Source organism: Nicotiana tabacum, chromosome 20 (genome assembly GCF_000715075.1).
Source record: "Nicotiana tabacum cultivar K326 chromosome 20, ASM71507v2, whole genome shotgun sequence".
NCBI classification, from domain to species: domain Eukaryota; kingdom Viridiplantae; phylum Streptophyta; class Magnoliopsida; order Solanales; family Solanaceae; genus Nicotiana; species Nicotiana tabacum.
The window spans coordinates 125,417,417-125,442,567 of NC_134099.1; the positions used below are offsets into that span (position 1 = coordinate 125,417,417).

The following is a 25,151-nucleotide window of genomic DNA, read 5'->3' on the forward strand; positions in this document are numbered from 1 at the left end:
GCTTTGGGTCGTTCGATCAAATAAAATTGACGGCCCTGATCAAAGCGTGTCCAAACGACGTTGTTTGGTTCTGGTAAGGGCGGACCGGGTTGGGACGGGTCTGGGCTGGTTTTTGGCTGGGTTTTGGTTTTGGGCTTCTTAAATCAACTTAAATTTGGCCCAATTCTGAAAACTTAAAACCAAAATCCTAAATTAAATTATAAAAACACCAAATTAACTTAAAAATACTAATTAACTCCAACTAATAATTATCACAAATAATTAAATGCCAAATTAAAAGAAAATCACAACAATTTGACTAAAATTACAAAAAATATGTTATTATTTTTTGAATTTTCATTTTTGTAAAATATCTAATTATTAATTAATTCCAAAAAATGTAAAAATCAAATCTTAAATGAAAATGCTATATTTTTGTATTTTTAATGCATTAATAAAATTAAACATGCACACAAATATATGCGAACAATCAGGGAAATCACACAATAATTCCTAAAAATAACACATAATTAAAGAAAATACCTAATTTTGGGAATTATTTTGGAGTAATTCGTATGAGGCAAAAATCACGTGCTCACAGTATGTTTAATTCATTTTATTTTTATTAGCCAATTATTGAATAAAAATCTAGCTTTCGAATAAATATTTTTGTTGCTTCTAAAGTTTTAAGTTTTGTATGTTGTTTTATTAGATGGAATTTGTAAAAAAATTAATTTAAAAAGATTGATTTTCTGTTTGCTTTAGAAGTTAGTCAAATTGACCTTAACATAAAATTTATAAACTAAATATTTAAAATTAATGAATTAATAAGTTGATCCTTATGAAACTTTTAGTCTCATTATACATGTATTTGATAGAGTATAATATAGTTTTCTTCATTATAGTTTAGTGTTGAACTTATCTGGAAAAAAAATAGTATAATTATATTTCCAAGTATTTTTAGGTTATTAAGTCTTTATTGAATCTAAGCAGTTGTGGAACAGTAAATTTTATCAGAAAGAGATAGTTTAATATTGCATAATGATATGATAAAATTAGAAGTAAATGTTCTCTTATTATTTTTTATCAGCAAGTAGGTTAATTATAAATTTAATATGATAAGTAGAACATAAATTCCTTTTTCTATTTGAAATATTTACGCCATTTGTGGTTATTTAACAAAAAACTTGATGATTTTTTTTATTTAAAAAAACTAATTTATAAACTTTTCCAAAAAAAAATTAGTCACATTATTTACATATAATGGTAATTCAGTATATACTAATTACAGAACCAAAAGCTAACAGATCAATATAAGTGTATGCAATTAGTAAATAGTGACAATTGTAATAATATGAATGGTTGGAAAATGCAAATGGTGAGAGACGGTTTAGGTGGGGATTGGGCGTGGGGTCCACATGGGGAAGAACAGAGTAAAGCTACTATGAGAAGTGTGCAATGACAGACTATGACACAAACAAAGGTCAATTTCGTCAAGCTACTCAAAAGTTTACATAGCAGCTACAATAATATTCCTTTTTAGCCAACCATAATATTTTATTTTACCCAAAATGACCAAATTATCCTTACAACCCCAAGTAGACCTGGTCGTCCAGCCGTGTGCTAACTCACTCTTATTAGATAGTAGAATACATGAATTTTATACTAATTAAATTTAATTTTATACATTAATTATACATATACTATATATTTATTGGCCATTTTTAGTTCAAGCGGCCGGATAGACGGCTATTTAGGTTAATTCTTCTAAAATGTAAAATGTAGCAAGTAGTAAGTGTGTTTAAATAGAGAGATGTAACAAAGAGGGGAATTCGGAAAAAGAAACATAGTTTTTGGTCATTTACGATTCAAACTCTCTAATAAACCCCTCTCTAATAAATCCCTCAAAGTTCTTGCAACTACAAGCACTACAGGTGTTCATAATTAATTCATAAGAGTAAACTTCAGACTCATTTAACTGATTTTTATTCTTCAGGGATACAGAATGGCTATCAACCCGAAGACGGAATTGCCGGGTGATTTCCTCTATTTTTTAATTTAGCCTTAGATCTTTAGGATTAAGACGAACCTTATATCTGTTTGCTTAGTTAAAGCATCTCACATTATTTTTTTGTGCTCCATCCATTCTGTTTCAAGTGTTGAAAAATGAATTTTAAACTCCCTCTGGCCCAAAAAATTGACCAGGTTTGGGTAACGTGTGAGTTGCTCAATTCGGACCTCAATTCGAACATCATGTAAATCATGTTTGTAATTAGAGTTAAATTGACAGTTTTACAGTATGTGCAATGATTAAACATATACTTTAGGAAAATTTTCATTACCTACGCGAAATGTTAGATGATATGGTTCTAATTCAGTTCAGCGTGATGAGGATTTTATGTTAACCCTATGAAAGTTGTGAATCTCATTTTTTGAATAATGTTCGGGGTGAGCAAACATTTTCTGTTTCATTTTGGTGCCTTTTGTCGTAATGTATTAATTATTTAGAGTTAAGGCACTTTCACCTGCCTTCACAATATGGAGGCAGCACCACTGGGGATATCTCACAAAGTATTTGCAAAATTACTAAAGTTGATTGTAAGATCATCACCGTGCGCAAATTTGTATTCCAAATTTTTCTTGCTAAAAAGAGAGAAATATAGGGGTATACTTAGGTGCATACTAGTGTTGTGAAGAGCGTGAAGCGAGTAAAAGCGATAAGTCCATTTTCGCTTCTCGCTTTAAGCGAATCGCTCACTTTTTTAAAGTGAAGCGGAATTTTAAAAAAATATTAAAATAAATACTGTATAGACAACACATGTAACCGTAAGCAAATGTTCAATACTTCAATGTAAAAACTAAAGAGTAGTATCAATTAGAGCACAAAATGAGTATCCTATTCTTCTACAAGATTGTCAAATTCTTGTGTTCCACTGTCATTATTATATTGCTAGTCATCTTCTTCAACTTCTTCTTCTTCATCAATTAGGGACAAAGTTGCTGCTTCTTTTCCCTTCCTGTGTGAACTTGAAGTTGAGGTACTCCCCCTCAAACCATAAATCCTCTCCCTAATTTCACGTGCCTCCGCAACATTACCCCAAGTGAAATCAGAAGTTTCCTTAAGTACTTCTTCATCTGCATAATCTTTCGGGACTCCAGTTAACCATTCATTAGCATCATCGATGTTGTCCAAACTAATTGGATCAATTATATTGCGAGCGTTCTAACAACGCCTCAATGTTCTATTGTACTTAATGAAGACTAGATCATTGATGAGACGCTTCAAGGTTAGTTTGTTCCTATTTTTTTGGTATGAATCTGCAAATAATAAGTAATTAGTAAGATTAGAACAATTGAGATATAATTTAATTATATCAATATACTAAATCTTTCTTCTTAATTCTTAAATGTTCAAACACGCTCCAATTCCTTTCACACCCGGATGAGCTACACGTTAGACTTAGAACCTTGATGGCATACTTTTGTAATTCTGGAGTGGAATGACAATATTGCTTCCACCATTCAGCTGTAGAAGTAGAACAAATATTCAAAACATAATATTTATAAAGAAATAACTTATTAACTTTAAAGCAACATATAAGCACTTGCTACCCTGGTGACTTCATCTTTCTTTGTCTAATAGCCATGTTTTTTCCAAATGTTGCTCAACATTCCTATAAGTACTAAATTGCTCTGTTGTTTTATCTTGCACGGATTCTTCCGGCATCAACTTCTCAGTAAATTCAATGTATCCATTCCACAATTCTTCATCTCCTATAATCCTATCCTCATTGTCATAAAATAGTTCCGGGTCCAAAACAAGTCCAGCTGCATGCACAGGGCGATGAATTTGATTCGTCCACCTTTTATCTATGATCTCAAAGACTCTTTTATATTTTTCTTATCACTAAAAGAGTCTCGAATAGCCTCCTTTGCCCTATCCATTGCTTCGTAAAGGTAGCCCATTGCTGGTCTTTGCTCTCCACCCACCAAATGAAACACTTTAACTAAAGGATCACCAATTTTCAATGCATGAACCACATTATTCTAGAATGAAGTGTAAAGCATAATATATGCAGATTCTCTCCCTCGAGCTTCCCTTCCATAGGTTTTGTTAGTGTATTCATCTGAAATAAACAATTTCTTCAAATTGCTTTTTTGCTCATACATCTTATGCAAAGTCAAGAAAGCGGAAGCAAATCTTGTCTTTGGAGGTTTAACCAAGCTTCTTTGTTTAGTGAATTTCTTCATCATATTCAATAATAAAGGCCTCTGAACAATATAGGAATGCACTCTAATTGCCTGATTAAAGGCTGAACTGAAGGGTCATTCCTTGAAAATGTTACCGAAGATCAAATTAATGTAATGTGCTGCACATGGAGTCCAATAAATATGCGGGTACGCTACAGACATCAAATCACCAGATTTAACATTTTCACTGGCGTTGTCCGTGACAACTTGAAGAACATTTTCTGCTCTAATAGAGTCTATTGTACTCTTGAACACGAAGTACATTTTGATTGAATCAATAGAAGAGTTGCTTGCATCAACGGACTCAAGAAACAAGCTTCCCTTAGGAGAATTCACCAAGATATTGATGATCATTTTTCCATTTCTTGCCATCCACTTATCCATCATAATGGAACAACCAAACTTGTTCCATTCTACTTTGTGCTCCTCCACGATTTCGTTAGTCTCTTCCACCTCTTTTTTTAGATATAGACCTCTAACTTCATGATAAGTTGGAGGCTTCATTCCTGGACCATATTGGCCTACGACCTCAATAAAAGCAGAAAAAATGTCAGTTTAATTAACACAATTAAAAGGAAGACCTGCATCATACATCCGCCGCGCAAACATTGCAACTGCACAATCCCTCAAAATCGCTTTGGCATCAATTTGACGATTACCACTTTTCCCTCCCATATCTCCTGGTTTTTGCAGGAAATAACAATCCATAGGACCTTTAGTCTTACCAGTAGATCCACAACTTGAAGACATTGTTTGTATCCTTCCTCGCTTTTGTGATTTTAATGGAAGCGACGAACCATCGTCACCTTCTATCGCATCATCGTCATCGTCAAGATTATGTAGTTGTTCTTGTTCATGATGCATTTGAGTCTTTGACTCTTTTTTTTAAGGTATGCTTTCATTTCTTCCTTCACAGGCGGCGGAACTTTAGGACAAGATGCGACGTTTGGATCACCACCGATTAGATGAAATTTTTGACGATAGATTCCCCCATTCGAAATCTTGTCATAAAAAAGACATCTAATTTCCATCTTGTTGGTCTCGCTAACTCTTACAAAATAAGCCCAAGCCGGCTCTTTCCTATCTTCTTTTTGTGCCACTAAAAGAACAACTGAATAACACATACAAAAGATAATAAGAACTAAGAATAAATAATATTAAAAAACTGGCAGTAAGTATACCGAAAAAATGGCAGTATAACTGAAACGAAAAAATGGGCAGCATTTCGCTGCAATTTATCACTGAAACAGTGAAAGAAAAAGAAGAAGAAGAAGAGAATGAGAAAAAGGCCTGAAGGGAAAAAAATTTGCCAGCATTTCGATGCTATTTTGAGACTGAAATAGTGAAAGAAAAAGAAAAAGAAGAAGAACAAGGAGGAGGAGGAGGAGGAAGAAGAAGAAGAAATCACATACCTGGGCTTGAACTTGATGATCTTGAAGTTAAAAAGTGCAGAAAACTTGAACCCTAGTCGCCTCTGTTGTTCTCTGCTGCTGCCTGCTCGATGGTCTTTTAGAAAAAGAGAGCCTTTTTAATTTAATAACGTTGGCAGCCAGTTATAAAGAGAAGCACTCGCTTCTGTCGCTTTTTCGCTTTCACGCTTCTCGCTTTTTTTGGAGAAACGATCGCTTTAGGTAACCTGATACGCTTCAGATCAGAGAAGCGCCAAAGGTCCGCTTCGCATCGCTCGCTTTTAACAACACTGGTGCATACAAGAAGGAAAAAGAACTCCATTGATGACCGAATATGAAAAGATATCCTTCTATCTATGCTTGTGCCACTGCCATCTACTTTGATAGTATTATGAAATTCACATATATAGTCTGTGTTGCTAGGAAGGTAGAAAACAAAGAAACGAACAAAAAGACATATTTCAAAGCGCACACGTAATGAGTTTGAACCCTGTCACAGACAAAAGCCTGGTATTTAAGTAGAAAAGGGTAGAGGGGCGGGCCATTATTCACTGAGTTACGAACCGTGCACCATGGCCATTGGGGATTTCTCGGTTATCAAAAAAATATATATTTCAAAGCATTGGAAAGTGCCTTTAGGTTGGCATGTGTGCTTTCCTTTTTCACTTGACTACATTGCTTGCATATTTAATTTTCCTTATACCTTCCACAGGTTTTGAAATGATTCCTTAGACCTGTACAAAAATTTAAATAAATCAGATAATTGATGTTCCCTTTTGCCACTTTTGATGATAAGAAAATACTTCTTGCAGGAGATAGACTGAATTCGAGAGCAATCAACTTGCACAACATGTCAAAGAAACCCGTTGCATCAATCAGCAAACAACAGACACCACTTGATCTCTTACGCATACTATATGGTAAGTTATCTTAATTCTTTGGATTGATAGCCTGTGCAAGATGTTACCACAAAAATTCTTGGATTGATAGCCTGTGCAAGATGTTACCACTATAATTTCTGGAGTTTTACTGGTGAGCTCAAGCCTTTTAACTTTATAAAAGAGTGACTGAACCTTTTAATATGAAAATATCAGACTCAAGGGTAAAACTTTTTCCTATCCCCAGAGCAAATTAACATCATCTTTATTCTGCTTGCATTTGCATTCAGTTTTCACTTTCTTGTAAGATAACCACAATGATAGCAAGAATAGATACAAAATTATGAATTTTCAAGTGATACAGAATTTGTGATACTTGCAATGTCTGCAGTATCTGCACTATTTCACTGACATGTGCAAATGCATCATGCAAACACGTGCAGATCACATTGTGCTTGGGAAGCTAATTTGTGTCCTTTATTAATTGACCGGAATATGTTGGAGAGTATTTTGAAAGGACTAAGAAAAATAAAGGATGAAAAAGGATCCTATTTAAGAAGACTAAATTCATCTCAAAAGTAGGAAGACTATATATCCGGCATCATTTATGTCTTCTTTGTCATCTTATTTCCTCCTTAGGGAAAATGGTGATATTTTATGCTTCTCATCTAATGCTGTTGCACCATTTTTCCGATTCGGCTGGAAATAGCACTTCTTAAAGCTCTTGCTAATTTGTGCTACTGCTTGCCAGAACTAATATCCTCCATGTATAAGATTTCTACGTCTAAAGATTGACTCTAGTTACTTTATGAGTAAAAAGGCATCACCTGAATAAACTAGAAAATTCTTTGAAAGGACTAAGAAAATAAAGGATGAAAAAGGATCCTATTTAAGAAGACTAAATTCATCTCTAAAGTTGGAAGACTATATATCCGATATCTTTTATGTCTTCTCTGTCATCTTATTTCCTACTTAAGGAAGCTGGTGATATTTTATGCTTCTCATCTAATGCCGTTGCACCATTTTTCCGACTTGGCTCGAAATAGCACTTCTTAAAGCTCTTGCTAATTTGACCTACTGCTTGCCAGAACTAAAATCCTCCTTGTATATGATTTCTATGTCTAAAGATTGACTCTAGTTACTTTATGAGTAAAAAGGCATCACCTGAATAAACTATAAAGAATTTTCTGAAATCTGAAACGAAAAATAACAAAAGAACGGTAGTAAGAATCTTTCATTAGTGCTCTCATGCAGAGTTACCACATTCTATTGGATTAAGAAACTCAAAGTAACTTAAATAGGTGAACGTAGAACCAAACACATATTTGTCATCACTAAGCTGGGAATTAACCATCTGGTACATACTTTTGTTGGACATTCATGTGTGTTCTATATCACTACTATATTCCTTTCAATTGAAATTGCATCATTCTCCTTCCCTTTACAATTATATTAAAAGCCTAAAACTATGTCCACCTATTGAGAATTAGCACTTACCTTCTCTCTGATATGATTTTGTTAGTCTGGTGTCTTTGTAAATTATGGACAGCATTACGTCTCTATTTTGTATGTTCAGTACTGAAATACAAAATGTGTCTTCTAGCGCCATTGTAATTAATGGTGTTGAATCCCATTACTAAATTGTCATCAATATGTTATATAGTCACACCGGGTTACCAACTCAAAGGGATGCAACTATTAATAATTATTGAAGTTTACAAGAACTGATCCCCATATCTGGCTTGAACAATTGCTCAAAATACATACTGAAAATGCTTTTTCTTATAATGTTAGAAATATAGTACAAACTTACTAATCAGCAATAGCTTATAAATATTTTTGGTTTCTTTGTCTCAGTAATAATTGTGCACTTTTGGATTGTAGATCATGAACCTGGTTGACTCTATACCTTCTAAGCAGTGCAGTTGATAGTTATACAGCTTTGTGTTTCCGAAGCCTTCTGATGTGTTGATTTTGAGATTGTGTACATCAAATGATAAATTCAAAAAAATGTGCATGTACTCTCTTTTATTGTAAATGTTTTTGCAGAGGGAGCTATAACTGGAGCTGCTGCTGGTGTTGTTGTAGAAGCTGTTCTGTATCCAATTGATACAATTAAAACTCGACTACAAGCAGGTTTAGACTGTGTAACATTTCATGAATATCACCTATAGTTGCTCTTCTTCCTTCCTACTACTTTCTCCAGTAGCACATACTGACTGTTTATCTGGATGGTTTTCACTTGATATTCTGACTAGTTTTTGATAAGGTTAGCTCTTAACAAAAATTTTAACAGCTTTGCACCCTTTTATTTCTCATCCATCAAACTGTCATACTGGAGTGTAAATTTCTTCAAACTTGTTTTTATTTATACGAGGATCTGCTGGCCTTCAGATTAATGTAGCTCATCAGCTCTTATAGTATAGTTGATTTGACCAGCTGTTCATGGTTTAATGTTAGGCAGTTCGTGGTGGGGGACAAATCATTTTGAAAGGTCTTTATTCAGGATTGGCTGGAAATCTTGCTGGTGTCTTACCGTAAGTAGTGGATTTTGAATACTTCACTTTATGAATCTGAATACATGGATGAACTTTATCTTCAGTGCACATTTTGCATTATAAAATTACACTGAGGTCCTTTCTCTACATATTATGTGTTCGAAATCTTATCCTGTCCTAAGACTTAATTGAACTGAACAAGGCCTTGAACTGTGAAGCTGAAATTTGTTTGCTGACAGGTTATGCATTCAGCTTCAGCATCACTAAATAGTCTGCAATTGCTTGACATTTTGGATAATGACAAGTAATTTGGATGTGCACTTGACAGAAAGCTATAGAAGGGCTGGAAACTGATGGAGTTTAGTGCGAGCTGCCTGCTGAAGCCAAACTAGTTGTCTTCTCCAGAACCTCTATTGCCACCCCCCCCCCCCCCGTGTGAAATGATTGTTATCTACAATTTAGCGGAAGAAAATGTGAAAGGACTCATGTTATTCTAATTGTTTGATTTATTTTCAGTGATATAGCTGCAACAAATAAAGTAAGCTGTATGTTGACCATCCGGTTAATGATGATAAAAATTTACCTATTAGGTTATAGAAAACCTTTTAATATTTATGTGGAAGAAGAACCTGAAAAATTACTGTGCTGCACTTGTATCTTTCAATAGAATGGTAACTAGATCTTTGTTTGTGTAATTAATCTTCTATATATCATGGGTTTCTAAAACCAACTTACAGCTTTCAAATGTTGTACTCTCTTGGAAATCTGGAACTGCTTTCTTTGGAATACATTACTTTTGTTCACCAAAGTAGATTGGTCACTAAAATATTCTTCTGTTTCAGAGCATCGGCAATATTTGTTGGTGTATATGAACCTACCAAGCGAAAATTGTTGGAGAGCTTCCCTGAAAATCTTAGTGCCTTAGCTCATTTGGTAAGTATTTTGACTGATAAACTGTTAGGCAAATCTTCTTCTTATTTAGTCCTACTTTATTTTAAATTCTCAGTGATCAGGGCCCAGGAAATCTGTGGACTGCGAATTATTATCTACTACTAGACTATTAAATCCTGGGTTAAAATACCATCCTGAAGATGGAATGGAACTCCTTAACACTCATTATTCTTATTTCTGGAAGTAGCTTTGCAATTAACACATGTAAGTGGATTTAGATGATATTTGTGGGATGATAAGTTTAAACTGTCCATTGCCGTATTTCAATCAACTATGCAGTTTCAGTGAATAAATTAGGAGAACGACCAGCAATAAAATGTTCCATATTTCAAATATATTGAATTACAAAAGCTTATTTACACTTCATTTAAATTACAAAAGCTTATTTACACTTCATTTAGACTGCAGGTGCTATAGGCGGAGCTGTTTCTTCTATTGTCCGTGTACCCACTGAGGTAATTGAAAACTTAATTCGCACATCCTAGGTTTTGATGTTGCTTCAGAGATTTAAGATATGAATAACTTACAGGTGGTTAAGCAAAGGATGCAGACTGGCCAATTTGCTTCTGCCCCTGATGCAGTCCGGCTTATTGTTGCTACGGAAGGGTTTAGAGGCCTTTATGCTGTAAGTAGGTGTCTTTTTGGTGAATTTGTCAGAAACTGACATCCGTTTAAAACACTCCTGTTTATTTACAATCTGGACATTTCAGACAAAATTTAGAAAAAGAAAAAGGAAAAATATGTGAAATTTGATAGAGAAATTCACTAGTTGAATGATGGGTTTCTTTGTCCAACCTTTTGAGTGCTCCATTGTGTTCTTGCTTGAGTGCAGGGTTATGGCTCTTTTCTACTGCGGGACTTACCGTTTGATGCAATCCAGTTTTGTTTATACGAGCAACTGCGGATGGGATATAAGTTAGCTGTAAGTTGGCTGCTTATTGATGCTTACATTTCATCAATTTCAATCAAAATAAAAGTTACTGGTTCTGTCATGCATGGCAAATTCGAATCATAGCTATGTTGTCAAAGGTCTGTAGTAACAAAATTCACCATCTATCTTTGAACCCAAGGACCACTAGGAGCTGGCAATTACAATGAAACTTTCCGGTCTTTCTTTCTATGGTGCAAAAGTGGGAAGAATTAACCTAAATAGCCACCTACCCAGCGGCTTAAACTAAAAATAGCCGACAGATGTATAACATTTGTATAACCGTATATAATCAGTGTATAATTTATATAAATCGGCTAGAAAAATTAAATAGTGAATCTGGCCGGCTATTTGTGTATAGATTCCATTAACTGTCTAAAATTGAAGCACCAGTGGAGCATGAAGATTTCATCCATTTATATATTTTTCTATACGCATTGAGCTCGAACTGCTCAATTTAATTCTGCTTTTCACTACAAGATTTCATTAAGTTTTGCCCAAGGATTATATATAAACACTTCTTTCTATCCAGAAAACTATAAAGTAATTTTTTATATTCTTTCTTCGAAGAAGAGACATGATTTTGTTTTTATGCAGGCAAAAAGGGACCTTAAAGATCCTGAGAATGCAATGATTGGTGCCTTTGCAGGTACCAACATGTCTTATATTACTTCCAATCTTGCTGATATCATCTTAGTTATTGAGCTTTACCCTGTGATATGCAGAAATTTTTATCAAGAACCAATCCATGTATATTCACTGTAATTTTTAAAAGAGTGAAATAGTCCATATATGTCCAAACATGAACATGTGCCATATTAGGATCACAAGAGCCTTTTCCTTGTAGTCTATGGAAAATTCTATGGATTAATCTATGTGAGAGATGCTTAAATATATTAGGGAAAAAAACTGTGTCAGTTGAGACTTGAATTCTAGAGAAACATATTTACTTTCCCTTCTAGCGAACTCTTACTCTTTTGGCCATTATTGAAAGTAATATGCTTGACCTGCATGATTTCCTTTTTTTTTTGGTATGAGACAATCTATGTGCTCTATGAGTTGAAGATTATCTGTGCCATGCTTTATAGAGTTCCCTATTCTTCCGTCCGTTTGGATCACTAGCTCAGTGTAAGGATTGCGCAAGATCATATAAGGAGACAACAACCCATATTCTCAACTACAGTAGGCCGGAGCTGGGCATTAACATGGGGGCCCAACGTTGGGTAAACCAAGATAGGGATGAGTTTGGCTCTTCCATGTTAAAAAAATAAGCTTTAAGCCTAATTATACTGCAACAATTAGCTCATGAGGTGAGGATTACCCAAGAGGCGAAGACTATATAAGGAGCCTTCGTCAATTTACTTCTGATTGTAAAACCCTTTATCCATTAATATCATGGCAATAATTTCTATTCGGGCATCTGTTACATTTGAGTATTACATCAAATGCAGGTGCAATAACTGGAGCCATAACTACTCCCCTTGATGTGATAAAAACCAGATTGATGATTCAGGTTTGGCACCTTTCACATCTCTCTAACTACAGTTCTCTTATTCATTATTGAAAACACGACACCTGCTTTTGTTTATTTATATTACGTGCAGGGTTCAACAAAGCAGTATGAAGGCATTTTGCATTGTGTTAGCAGTATCGTAAAAGAAGAAGGAGCCTCCACTCTTTTTAAGGTCAGCACTTTGCATCCTGTGTTTTCTGTATGTTTGATTTTGAACAGAGTGGCTATAATGTTTATTTTCATCTTGTCCTTCCGCAAAGAAAAGAGTGCAGATGATGGATTGACATAAACTTTCTTATACTGATTGAGCTACAAATTTTCAGAATAGCCTCCGTGTTAGCTGTATGTGATAGAAGCATCATCTTCAGTCATTCCCTCTTCTTTTTATGAGCAGTGACATGATACCTGACATCTTTCATCTCGGGGGTGGGAAAGAAGTTCCAAAACAATACCAGTTCCTTTGAACCTTTAATCTCCTCAACAATTTCATGTAAAAAGCACTAGGACTTTAATGTTGAAATGTGGTTCAGCTTGGACTTCTCACCGGAAATAATTTTATGTGGCAACAGAATTATCCTGGAATTCTCACGGGAAATGATATCTATATAAATAACGTTGATAAATAATTTAACATAGCTGTGATAATCAACCAAACAAAAGCTAATTAGAAATTAAGCTAATTCTAGTCCATTGTATATTGCAGGGAATGGGGCCAAGAATACTTTGGATAGGTATTGGAGGATCCATATTTTTTGGTGTTCTTGAAAGGGTAAAGCAACTAGTTGCTGCTAAAGACCGTGTTGATTAAAATTTGAATCCTTCGAAATTGTTCTATCTTCATTGTTGCTACAAGACCAGAAATAGTTTTCTTAAAACATTTCTTCATTTGTCTGTAAATTATGGTTGGCTGAACCCTGTTAAAAATCAAAGGGGTATGGCATTATGAAATTGTATACGACGCAACATGGGGCGAGGGATCTAGAGCCACGGCATATATCGAGTAAAATCGATAGTCCGAACCGAGAAAGCTTATTGGATTATTGTTATTGGGTCAATGGTTAGATAACGGTTTAGTGTTATTTGATTATTGGGTTATCGGTTCAGGTCTCGATTTGCCCAATATTATTAACGGTTTAACCGATAGCTCAATAAACTTTATCAAATTTATAATTTTACCCTTAGGTATATAAAGCCACCTTAGGGCTTTATTCTCTATTAGTATTACATTTGGACTTCTTGATATTTTTTAAGGTGTAATCGCTAGTACTATTTTGTGTTGTTTCTACTTGCTTTGATTACTAGAGTTGAGCAAATCTCTTAATTCCTAATATGAAAGCATCTTTTGTAATTATGAGCAATTGTTGGATCAATACATTTCACGTATCAGTATATTTAATATTTCTCTCTTAAACAATAAAACATCATTACATTTGATGAAAAAATTAATAATGAGTTCTTCAGTCAATGTTTTGATAGGATGCAAGTTAATATGGTGAAGCCATCCTCTTTCATTTCATAATCTCATTGATGTTCATTTGTGTGTGAATATGTGAAGTACATTTGAGCATTTTTGTTGTTATTTGCAATTGAACAAACTTTTTGAGGAGGGTAGATATGTGTCCTTGAAACTTTGCTCACTCCTTAGAATATAACTGAAAGGGGTCAAGGTTATAAGTCAATTAGTGTGTTATATACTATATTTCCCCCTCTAAATTGAGTTATTTTATCGGGTAAACCGATAACTAACTAACATGATGGAATAAGATTCATGATCCAATAAAATATGAAGTTAGTTTTGCCACACAGGAATAAAATGAAAGCATGATTTGTATACTTCAAGATTAAACCATTGTTTTATTAAATAGAATTTGAAAGTCTAGGGAGATTTACCGCATGACATTTAAAATTAATGATATAGGCGGTGTATTATTTCATGATGAAATCTAGAAGAATATATGTACTATAAATCACCTATTACAAAGTTGACATGGCTTGTGCACCTTCTTCATCAACCAATTGTTTCACCCGACGAATCAAAATGTCAAAATCATGCTGACTCTATCAAGCTGAGTCGAACGTAACGATCTTTTGCAAAGAAGTTGTTACCTGGACGACCTATGATTTTTGCTACTCTAAAAATTTCTGTGCAGTTTTTATCTTCTTTTCTCTTACACTTCACCCACGCATAAGCTGCCATCAACAGCACAACGATTTCTTCTTTAGAACAGCGAACACTCGCGCGCACACAGTGGCCTAGGATAATGTTGCGAACATGATGTAGGCCTACATATTGTTTAAAATTTTTTTTTTGTCCAAAGTTAACGTGCTTGTGCCAAGATTTTAGAAGGAAAAAAAGTGCGTAGAAGCAGAATTTTTTGTTGAGAAATGAAAAAAATAGCTTCTTCCCAAAAACACTTTTGAGAAAAAAATACACGTAGGGCTTGTTTGGCCATAAAAATTTTATTTTTTCCTCAAATTATTTTCACTTTTTTTTCCGAAATAGGTGTTTGGCCATGAAAATTCCAAATATCACTTGAAGTTGAATTTCAGAATTATTTGCAATTTGAAAAACTCAAAAAAGCTATTTTTTAAAATTCTTTTCAAATCACTTACAAAAATTAAAAAACAGCTCCAAATTGTATTCATGTCAGGCACAAATCTAATTTTCACATACCATTTTCAACTTGAGATTTTTTTCCGAGTTTTTTCTGGAATTTCACAATTCTTGTGTTTAAACGCCCACTTAGATGCACTTTTTAAAAGCTTGGTCAAACACTAATTACTGCTGAAAAATATTTTTCAAATTAACTATCTAAAATAAGCTGATTTTAGAAGCTATAAGTATGTGATTGTAGTGGTTTTAAGGTTGTATTTCCCGACTCAATCTGATTTTTACTTTTAAGAAAAGGTTAAAATAAAAATCCTTTTATGTATAAGTTTTGAAAAGTATTTTTGAAAAAAGTACTTTTTAAAATAAGCTGATTTTAGAAGCTATTAGTATGGGATTGTAGTGGTTTTAAGGTTATATTTCCCGGTTCAATCTGATTTTTACTTTTAAGAACAAGTTAAAATAAAAATATTTTTATGTATAAGTTTTGTTGAGTGAAAAAAGTCACCTGGAGATGGTTCTCTGACCGTCAAGAAATGTGCAATACTGAGTTGGAATGCGTTGGAGGCTAAAACGTTTAGTTAAAGAGAAGATGTGAATCATTTTTTCCCAACGGCCCCTCATGATTTCATGTCCAAAATTGAAGATTTGCTTGCCATCTCCTTGAGCAACAACTTTCAGTAGAGTTAAGGCTCTCAATTGGAGAACCCCATTTCAGCCAGAACAATATAGTCCATCATTCTTTTATACACATTCACGTCCTTCACAATAGCCCACCTACAATATTAATTATTAAAAAACGGTGAGCGGTAAAACAAAAAATAGAGTTGGTTTTAGCCGTTATGTGTCCATGATGGAGGGAGAGCCGAACAGGGCGGGTCAAAGAATTCAGTAACTTTTGTCCGAAGCTTGTATTTGTCTTACGAGTTTTATTTATAAATTATTATTTTAGAACTCAATAACTCATCAACAAGGGTTGTGATGGAGTGGTAAATACTCCTTCATCCTTAACCAGAGTCTCGGGTTCGTGCCCTGGGTATGGAGTCGTCTTTGTTATAGAATGCTTTTGCCCTCCAATGTGAGACTTCCCGGCGCAAATCTAGATTTACTCGGGTCCTAATGCAGGTACCGGATGAAAGCCAAAAAAGACACCGGATGAAAAACCAAAAAAAATAAATGAAAAGAATCAGAATCAAGTTTCAAATCTTGGCTCTAATTCTGAACACGTCCAATGTTCACGTAGTTGCATACGTGGGTTAAATATCCATAAATTATGTTGCCTCTATTAACAAACAGTAATTTAGATTAAATATTGAATATATATTACCCAAATCTGCTTCAAGCATGACCAGTGAGCTTAGATACTGAGAAAAGCATGAGATCTTTGTCAGCAGGAGCTGGAATTGCTGTGTAATGAGGCCAATAATAGGCATGGTCATAAATTGTCTTCACATTGGCGCCTTTTAAAACTGCGACTTCTCAAGTTCCCATCTGGATTATTTGGTGAAGTCACAAACTCAATCACATCCCCAGCAAAATCAGATTTGTTTCTTAAAATGGATGAATCTCCTTCAAATTCATAATACAGTGTTTGAAAGAACTCTGTTTGAAGCTTATAGGGCTGAGAAAATTAAATCAGATCAGTTTCAAGTGCATTCAAGAAATAATTTTGTTTCTAAAGTGTATTGGGAAAACAAAAGGTTACCAACGAGAACAATTATTTCAATAATTTAACTATGTTTTGATAGTTAAATTTTTCTTATTTACTTTTAGATCACTTAATAGGTTACTACTAAATATCCATAATCTATACAAATTGCATATTATTAATCTAGAGAACAAGTAATATACTATAACTAGTTAAACTGTAGTATAATGTAAATAAAAATGGGTGAAAATCATACTTCCCCTCCAACTTTATCTAAAATAAATTATCTTATATAGTAGAAAGATAATTACATAGAAGAGGGATCGAAAATATCAACTCGATATTTTTCCCATGGCTACGAGTTGTTACAAAGAAATCAAAATATGGAGATAAATATAATTCCATAAACCACAAGGGAGAGTAATGTTACAAAGAGAAACATTGGGAGAAGGGGGTCTCTAAATTTAATCTATTACATTTGATATGTTTTATTAAGCTAAATAGTTACTTTTTGGAGTGTCATGTCATAATCCCAGTATAAAATATAAAAATTCAAGTGATATTTAGTACCTTTTAGTTAATTTGGCTAAAGTCGGATGACTTATGTGGCAAAAAATAAAAAAGTAATTTTATGTTACAAACTCAAAATTAAATGACTTTTATGTGACAAAAAATAGAAAAATAACTTTTGTATTATAAATTCAAAGTTGAATGAACATCGATGCAATTCACTCGAATAAATAGACATCACTTAGGATTTAAGGAGAAAATGCCTATTGTCCAAAATGGGAGTGGGGTTCTGATATTTTAAGAAAAGTTAGAGGGGACAAAATAATTTTCATCCAAATAAAAATAAATATATTATCGACTATATTAAAGTTACGTAATATCTGGTTCAACGGGTTAAGTAGTTAGAGGGGACAAAATAATTTTCATCCAAATAAAAATAAATATATTATCGACTATATTAAAGTTACGTAATATCTGGTTCAACGGGTTAAGTTGCATGGAAGGGACAAATAATAATATTAACATTATCATTATGTATAATCTCTCTCTTCCGTATATTTTTTTGTTAACATAGCTAGAAGAACAACTCAGTTAAAGAGTGAGGGGTCAATGTGTAATCAGTTAAAACTAGAAGGAGTTAGAAAATAGAAGTCTGTTAGAGGGTAGTTAGTGCGCTGCTTCTCTATATAACAGTGTACACTTGTATCAGTTGAGGTAATGAAAAATGATCTCCTCTCTTACTTCTCTCTCTCTCGTTTGTTCTTTGCTACTGAGTCTGTGTGAACTGATTTGCATGTCTTACTTAGGAACCTCCATTGTCAACTGGTTTTCATCTCTGTCCAGCTCAAGTTAACATGGTATTAGAGCGGCGATCGTGAATTACAGAAGCTCCGGTGTGTAATCTGACGAAATTCCGGCAAATTCAAGTCATACGAAGCCCTAATTTTTCAAACATAGCAGAGAATAAGGTAACCCTACTCGAACACAATCATCCACTTTTTCTACAAGCATCTGATGCTCCAAGACAAGTTTTGATTCCTACTAAACTGACTGAGCTAGAAAATTATGCCCTGTGGAGTAGGGCAATGAAACTAGCTCTTAGGAGTAAAAGTAAGCTTGAATTTGTGGATGGAAGCTGTGTTAAGAGTATGTATAGGGGAGAATTGGCAGAGCAGTGGGAGAAATGTAACGCGATTGTATTGTCATGGAATTGAGTACAGTTGCGAGTGAGCTAATGCCAACCATAGTTTTTGCATCTAATGCTAAGAAAGTATAGAGTGATTTCAAGGAAAAATTTGACAGGTGTAGCTTAACAACGATTTATCACCTTTGGACTGGAATAGCCACACTAAAACAAGGCACTGATTTAGTGACTACCTACTACTCCAAAATGACAAATTTGTGGAGTGAATTGGATGTGTTGGCACCTAAATCGTCTTGTAATTATGAAGAATCTAGACCTTTCTTGATTCATTTAGAGTAGCAAAGATTGCTTCAGTTCCTTACGGGGCTAAATGAGAGCTACAACAATGTGCGGAGTAATGTATTATTGAGAAGGCCAGTGGTGTCTGTAAATGAGGCATATGTCATTGTTACACAAGAAAAAAGTCAGAGGACATTAGGTGTGACAGATACTAACAGAGATCCTCTGACAATGTTAGCGGGGAAGACTCAGGGATTTAAGCCTAAGAAATTGGGTTGATCTGATGAACATTATGGATACAAAGGTCACTTGAAAGAAAATCGTTATAAGATAGTTGGATATCCAGCTGATTTTAAGAGCAAAAAGAAGCCTCAATTTGGTGGAAACATAACCTATGCCAACACTTCTAGTGCAGATGATACTGCTGGAGCACTAATCAACCACAAGGACATTATCTCACAGAGGAACAATACAAGCAATTGGTGGGACTTCTGAATAAACTTGCAGGAGGTGAATGTTCTACTAATATGGCAGGTATTGTATCCTTGTTGTCCAATGCTACTATAAGTAGTTAGGTGGTAGACTCAGGAGCTACTCACTATATTACTTATAATAAAAAAGCACTAAACAATGTTAAAACAAGTAGAAAATAAGGAAGTAATGGTGTGCAATTGCCAACTGGAAACAAGGTAGGGATAACACACACAGGAGATGCAGTAATTCTAGGAGGCCTGTGCATAAAAGATGTACTACATATACTAAATTTTAAGTTCAGCCTCTTATATGTGGTTGACTCACTAGGTACCTTACTTGCGCAGTCAAATTCTATCCTGACTTTTGTGTGCTGTAGGGTCTCTAAAGTGGCAAGGTCTTGGGAATTTGTAAGGAATCTAAAGGTCTTTACATATTGAAAGAATGTGCAAAGGCAGTAGGAATAATAGTGTGTGCTGTAAGGAAGGAGGAAAGCACAAAGCTATGGCATCTTATACTAGGACATGATTCTAAAAAATCTATACAACATATAGTTTCACTACAAAATGATGTTAGTGGAAAAGAATTGGAAAATTACATTGTTTGTCCTTTAGCCAAACAATATAGATTATAGTTTCCTACTAGCACTACTAAGTCCACCAGTATATTTTATCTTGTTCACTTAGATGTCTGAGGACCTTATAAGACTCCAACCTATGATAGAAAATAGTATTTTGTTACTAGTGTTGATGACTTTAGTAGGTATACTTGGGTCTGTTTGATATAATCAAAGATTGAAGTCTATGTTGTTCTGAAGAATTTCATTTCTGTAATAAAAACTCAGTTTGATGTGAATATCAAGATTCTGAGGAGAGACAATGGTACAGAATTTTTCAATTTCAAATGTAATGAACTGTTGTCCTCATTTGACATTATTCATCAAAGCAGTTGCTCCTACACACCTCAATAGAATGGGACTATGGAGAGAAAATACAGACACATTTTGGAGGTAGCTAGAGCTTTGAGATTTTAGAGTGGTATGCCTATTAAGTTTTGGGGTGAGTGTGTTAGAACAACAGTCTACTTGATCAATAGGCTACCTACACAAGTCCTAGAAGGAAAGACTCTTTATGCTATGTCGTATGGGAAAATACCAAACATAGATCATCTGAGGGTGTTTGGATGTCAATGTTATGCTAGCATATTGCCCAGAAGGGACAAGTTTGCAGCTCGAGCATCAAGGGCAGTATTTATTGGGTATTCTGAAACCCAGAAGGGTTATAGATTGTATGATCTTGAAACAAAAACACTCTTTGTCAGTAGAGATGTCAAGTTTCATAAGTATATATTTCCTTTCCTAAATGACTCTCTTGATAACAAGAAACTTTTTCTACAACTCTCAAAGAATGCTCAATGCCCAGAGCTATCATCCACTCCAATTCATACCGAGCAAAGTCTACCAGCATCTCCTGCCATTTCACCAGAACCTTATGCACCTCATCCAAATTCTTCTGAACCTCATGAACCTTCTTCAGCAGATACCTATACAGCCTCTGCAGAAGAGGATTCAATTCTAGACAATGCAGAGATCACTGATCATTCACTACCTTAGCACATTGATACAACTAGTTCTTCACCTACTCCACCAATAGTATTGCCCTCATCTCAGTCACCTTCTCCACCGGCAGTGATTTCTTCTAGACCACACAAACATGCATGACCTCCAATTTGGCTCAAGGACTACATCACTACAGGCAGCCTACCAGGAAAGAGCAAATATCCTATCTCCAATCATGTTACTTATGATCACTTGTCTCCAACATATCAGTTCTACTTAAAGGCCTTCTCAGTTGTCATTGAACCAAAGACCTACAAGGAGGCAGCAGCTGATCAAAATTGGGTTCATGCAATGGAACACAAAATCAAGGCCCTTGAAGATAACCACACCTAGGAGATAGTGGATCTGCCTGCTAACAAACAAGCTATAGGCTCTAAATGAGTTTATAAAGTTAAACATAAAGCTAATGGTGAGATTGATAGGTGCAAAGCAAGGTTAGTGGCTAAAGGCTACACTCAACAAGAGGGGCTTGACTACCATAAAACTTTCTCACATGTGAAAAAAATGGTAATAGTGAGGGCAGTCATTGGTGTTGCATCATCCAAAAGTTGGCCTCTGTTCCAAATGGACGTCAATAATGCATTTCTCTAAGGTGATCTATTTGAGGAGTCTATATGCAGCTTCTACAAGGATTTCACTGCCAGGGGGAGTCCAAAGTATGCAGGCTGCTAAAATCCTTATATGGCTTGAAACAAGCCTCAAGACAATGAAATATCAAGTTGACAGATGCACTTCTTCAAACTGGCTTTATACAGAGCAGTTATGATCACTCCTTATTCACAAAGAAGACCAACAAAGACATTGTAGTTTTCTTGGTGTATGTAGATGATCTTCTATTAACAAGAAGTAGTAACAGTCTCATTGAAGAGGCAAAGGAAACATTACACAGGAACTTCAAAATGAATGATCTAGGTGAGCTCAGATACTTCTTAGGAATTGAGGTAATGAGGTCAGATAACGGCATTCTCCTAAACTAAAGAAAGTATGTATTGGAGATGACTTAAGAGGTTGGGTGAGTGGCTGCAAGCCAGTCTCAACACCTATGTAGAAAAATCACAAACTTACCACTTTTGATTATGATAAGCATGTTGGTAATACTGGAGATGCTCTGCTGGAAGATATATGTAGTTATCGAAAACTAATTGGTAAACTATTGTATCTGATAATTACAAGGCTAAACATATGTTTTTCAGTCCAAGTGCCGAGCCAGTTTATGCAGTCTCCTAAGAAATCCCGTATGGAAGGAACATTAAGAGTGGTCAGATACATCAAAGGAAGCCCTGGACTAGGGATCCTGTTGAGCAGTAAACAGACCGATACTCTCACAGTATACTGTGATTTAGACTAGGCAGCATGCCGAAATACAAGAAGATTTGTCATAGGTTATATGGTTAAACTGGGAGACTCATTGCTATCTTGGAAGTCAAAGAAACAACAAACAGTGAGTAGAAGCTCAGAAGAGGCAGAATACAGAAGCATGGCAGCAGTAGTTGCAGAAGTAATATGGATGACATGTTTACTAAAGGAGCTAGGCAACAATGTAGAAGAACCTGTACACCTACATTGTGATAGCAAAGCAGCTTGCAAATAGCTGTCAATCCAATTTTCATGAGAGAACCAAATATATAGAAATACATTGCCATTTTGTTAGGGAAAGAATCAAGTAGGGACTGATCAAGGAAGAGTATATACCTACAAAACAGCAACTTGCAAACCTAATGACTAAAGGACTGGGGACATCTCAACATGAGTTGTTGATCTCCAAGCTATGAGTGTTGAATGTTTTCCACCCTCCAACTTGAGGGGTAGGGGGTATTAAAATAGCTAGAAGAACAACTCAGTTAAAGAGTGAGGGGTCAATGTGTAATTAGTTAAAACTAGAAGGAATTAAAAAATAGAAATCTGTTAGAGAGCACTTAGTGCGCTGCTTCTCTATGTAACAGTGTACACTTATATCAGTTGAGGTAATGAAAAATGATCTCCTCTCTTACTTCTTCTTCTCTCTCGATCGATCGATTTTTCTTTGCTATTGAGTCTGTGTGAACTGATTTGCATGTCGTACTAAGGAACCTCCATTGCATCTCTGTCCAGCTCAAGTTAACATTCATCTGTCTCTTTAAAAAAAGAATGATATATTTTTATATCTAGAGATGATTTAACATGCTTTTATAGCTACTTAAATCTCATGACATGTTTAGGACCTTAAATTTCAATTTTTATAATTCTTTCTTAAATTCCGTGAACAGTCAAATACCACCCACATAAATTGAAAATGGATCGGAGGGAGTAACATATTTCAAACTCAAGATTATTAGAACTTTGAGATTGTGTAGATATGTATCATAGAGGAGATCACGAACCCGATAATAAGGGATTTGTGCAACCACTTTTGCAGGGAGAGGAGAGGAAGAATTCTCCACGGAAAGAGCATGAACTGCAGCATTTAAGAGCTGAGTAGAGCCTACTCCAAAAATAATGTATCTTCCATCTGTGATGGCATTCTTGGCAATTGCATGTATCTTTCTTATGCTTTTCTCAAGCTCCTTGGAAATGTGAGATTGATTAGGAAAGGAATAGCTCATTCTATGCCAACCTGATACCACTACTGCACTACTAGCTGCATTTTGTATCCAAAAAGGTTCTAAGAATAGGGGATCCCCACTGTGTATTAAACAACAAACACATTAGCAACTTTTTGAAATTTGTTTTGTTTATATAGAAAATGGAAAAGGGCCAAAAATGTCTCTTAACCATGGGAAATAGAATAACTTTGTCCTTGGTTTGAATTTGGTTCCAAATATTTGCCCTTATCGTTAGTGGACTCTCAAATTTACCCTGCAAAACTAACGAAATTTACTTCTTCTATTTTTTTCGGGTCAAAGGTTAATTTGAATTTTATCTACTAAAACGACAAGAGAAAGAATGAAAAAAAAAAAGAAAGAACACAAAGTCTAAGAAATTAAATAAATTTTTTGACACATGTGGTCTTAAATATGACATAAATAATTAAGACTTTTGAAACTTATGGTCTTAAGCGTATGATAATATTTGTAAAACTATAAAAGTTTGTCATTAAGGGTAAAATAGGAAGGTTTATTTTAATTATTTTCAAGATTAAGAAATATGCCTTTTTTGGGAACAAACCGAAAAGAAAATGCTATCACATAAACTAGAACTGAAGTAGCATATGATTTTTATTGGTGGAAAGCAATAAGTTCAGTTGAACTATATATGAACTCGCTCTAGATTAATTCGTCTAAGGGTGGAGGATGTGGAAATGGGAGCAGAATATTACCTGTCAACATTAACATGACAGTTTGGGTAGAATAGAGAGCAATCAGGGCCTCCATAACAAGAATAGCATTCACAAATAGGCTTTCCATCTACTACAATCCCATCAAGATACACTCTTCCATGGCCTGAGCAAGAAATTGAGGCCACTGCTTCTGCTTCCTCTGCTGCTCTTTGGCTCCAACTCAATTTCTGCTTCTCATAATACATTTTTGTAAAAAAGAATATATTCACAAGTACCAAAACCAAGTGACACATAACATACCTGAACCTCTGAATATTCTTTGCCATTAATTATCTCTATTCTCTCTTCTTTCTTTCTTTGAGAATTAAGTTCATGACTTATTGCAGCTAATTACAGTTTATTAGGCATGCTGTCGTGATCTCTAGTTCTGTTTATTAAATTCAACTTGATTGACTTGAAACAAATAAATCAATAATTGACCAATTAAAATCGAAGTTTAGTGTCATTTCAATTTTAAAACCAAAATGAATATAAAGTATATATTCAAATGCTACCAAACCAGGCCTTGTGTTTTCGACATGGGAAGCATAATGAGATTATGTAAAGGCGTGGAGCATTTAAAAGCTATATAAGTGAACAAAACAAAAAATAATGGGAAAATGCATAACTACCCCCGACCTATTTCTGGATTCCCAATTACATATTTTATCTTTGCGGGAATCCTATTACCCCCCTAAACTTTTTTTAAATGGAATTGTAATGACCCGACCGGTTGTTTTGAGCTCTATCGCCCCGTACAGCAGTTTGAGGCCATGAGCATGTTCACTTCAGGTATTATGACTTGTACGCGTGGTCAGAATTGAAATTCGGGAAGTTCGGAGCCAATTTGGAAAGAGAATTCTCATTTCGGAAGCTTTAAGTTGAAAGAATTGACTAAGATTGGATTTTTGAGTAAACGACCTCGAAATCGGGATTTGAAGGTACCAACAGGTTCGCATGATTATTTTGGACTTGGGTGTATGTTCGGATCGGGTTTTGAATAACCCGGAAGCGTTTTGACGCATATTGTGGAAGTTAGCATTTTTGGAAGAACTTTATAAGTTTTGGTTAAAGCGCATTTCAGTGTTATCGATGTCTGTTTGGGATTCCGAGTCTGAGAATAGTTCCGTATGGTGATTCTGGTATTGGAAGCGCGATCAGAAGTGAATTT

General features: G+C 34.8%; 1 protein-coding gene and 1 pseudogene across 1 annotated transcript; one reads left to right on the forward strand and one right to left on the reverse strand.

Annotated features, from left to right (window-relative positions):
- Positions 1 to 1,845: 1,845 nt before the first annotated feature.
- On the forward strand, positions 1,846 to 13,765 carry LOC107787574 (putative S-adenosylmethionine carrier 2, chloroplastic). The gene is made up of 12 exons (XM_016609169.2): positions 1,846 to 2,015; positions 6,452 to 6,559; positions 8,567 to 8,653; positions 8,982 to 9,054; positions 9,858 to 9,948; positions 10,368 to 10,421; positions 10,496 to 10,591; positions 10,799 to 10,888; positions 11,492 to 11,543; positions 12,346 to 12,407; positions 12,499 to 12,579; positions 13,111 to 13,765. Exons 1-12 carry the CDS (start codon positions 1,985 to 1,987, stop codon positions 13,213 to 13,215), a joined length of 930 nt encoding a protein of 309 aa, XP_016464655.1. The 5' UTR covers positions 1,846 to 1,984; the 3' UTR covers positions 13,216 to 13,765.
- A 616-nt stretch (positions 13,766 to 14,381) lies between these two features.
- On the reverse strand, positions 14,382 to 24,186 carry LOC107787573 (tryptophan aminotransferase-related protein 4-like; annotated as a pseudogene).
- Positions 24,187 to 25,151: the final 965 nt, after the last annotated feature.

What these genes read in the sequence shown, in the direction of transcription:
- LOC107787574 (XM_016609169.2), top strand. Translation starts at nt 1,985, where the DNA reads ATGGCTATCAACCCGAAGACGGAATTGCCGG. An exon ending in TAAAACTCGACTACAAGCAG is followed by an intron (nt 8,654 to 8,981) that starts GTTTAGACTGTG and finishes AATGTTAGGCAG; the next exon opens with TTCGTGGTGGGGGACAAATC. An exon ending in AATGATTGGTGCCTTTGCAG is followed by an intron (nt 11,544 to 12,345) that starts GTACCAACATGT and finishes CATCAAATGCAG; the next exon opens with GTGCAATAACTGGAGCCATA.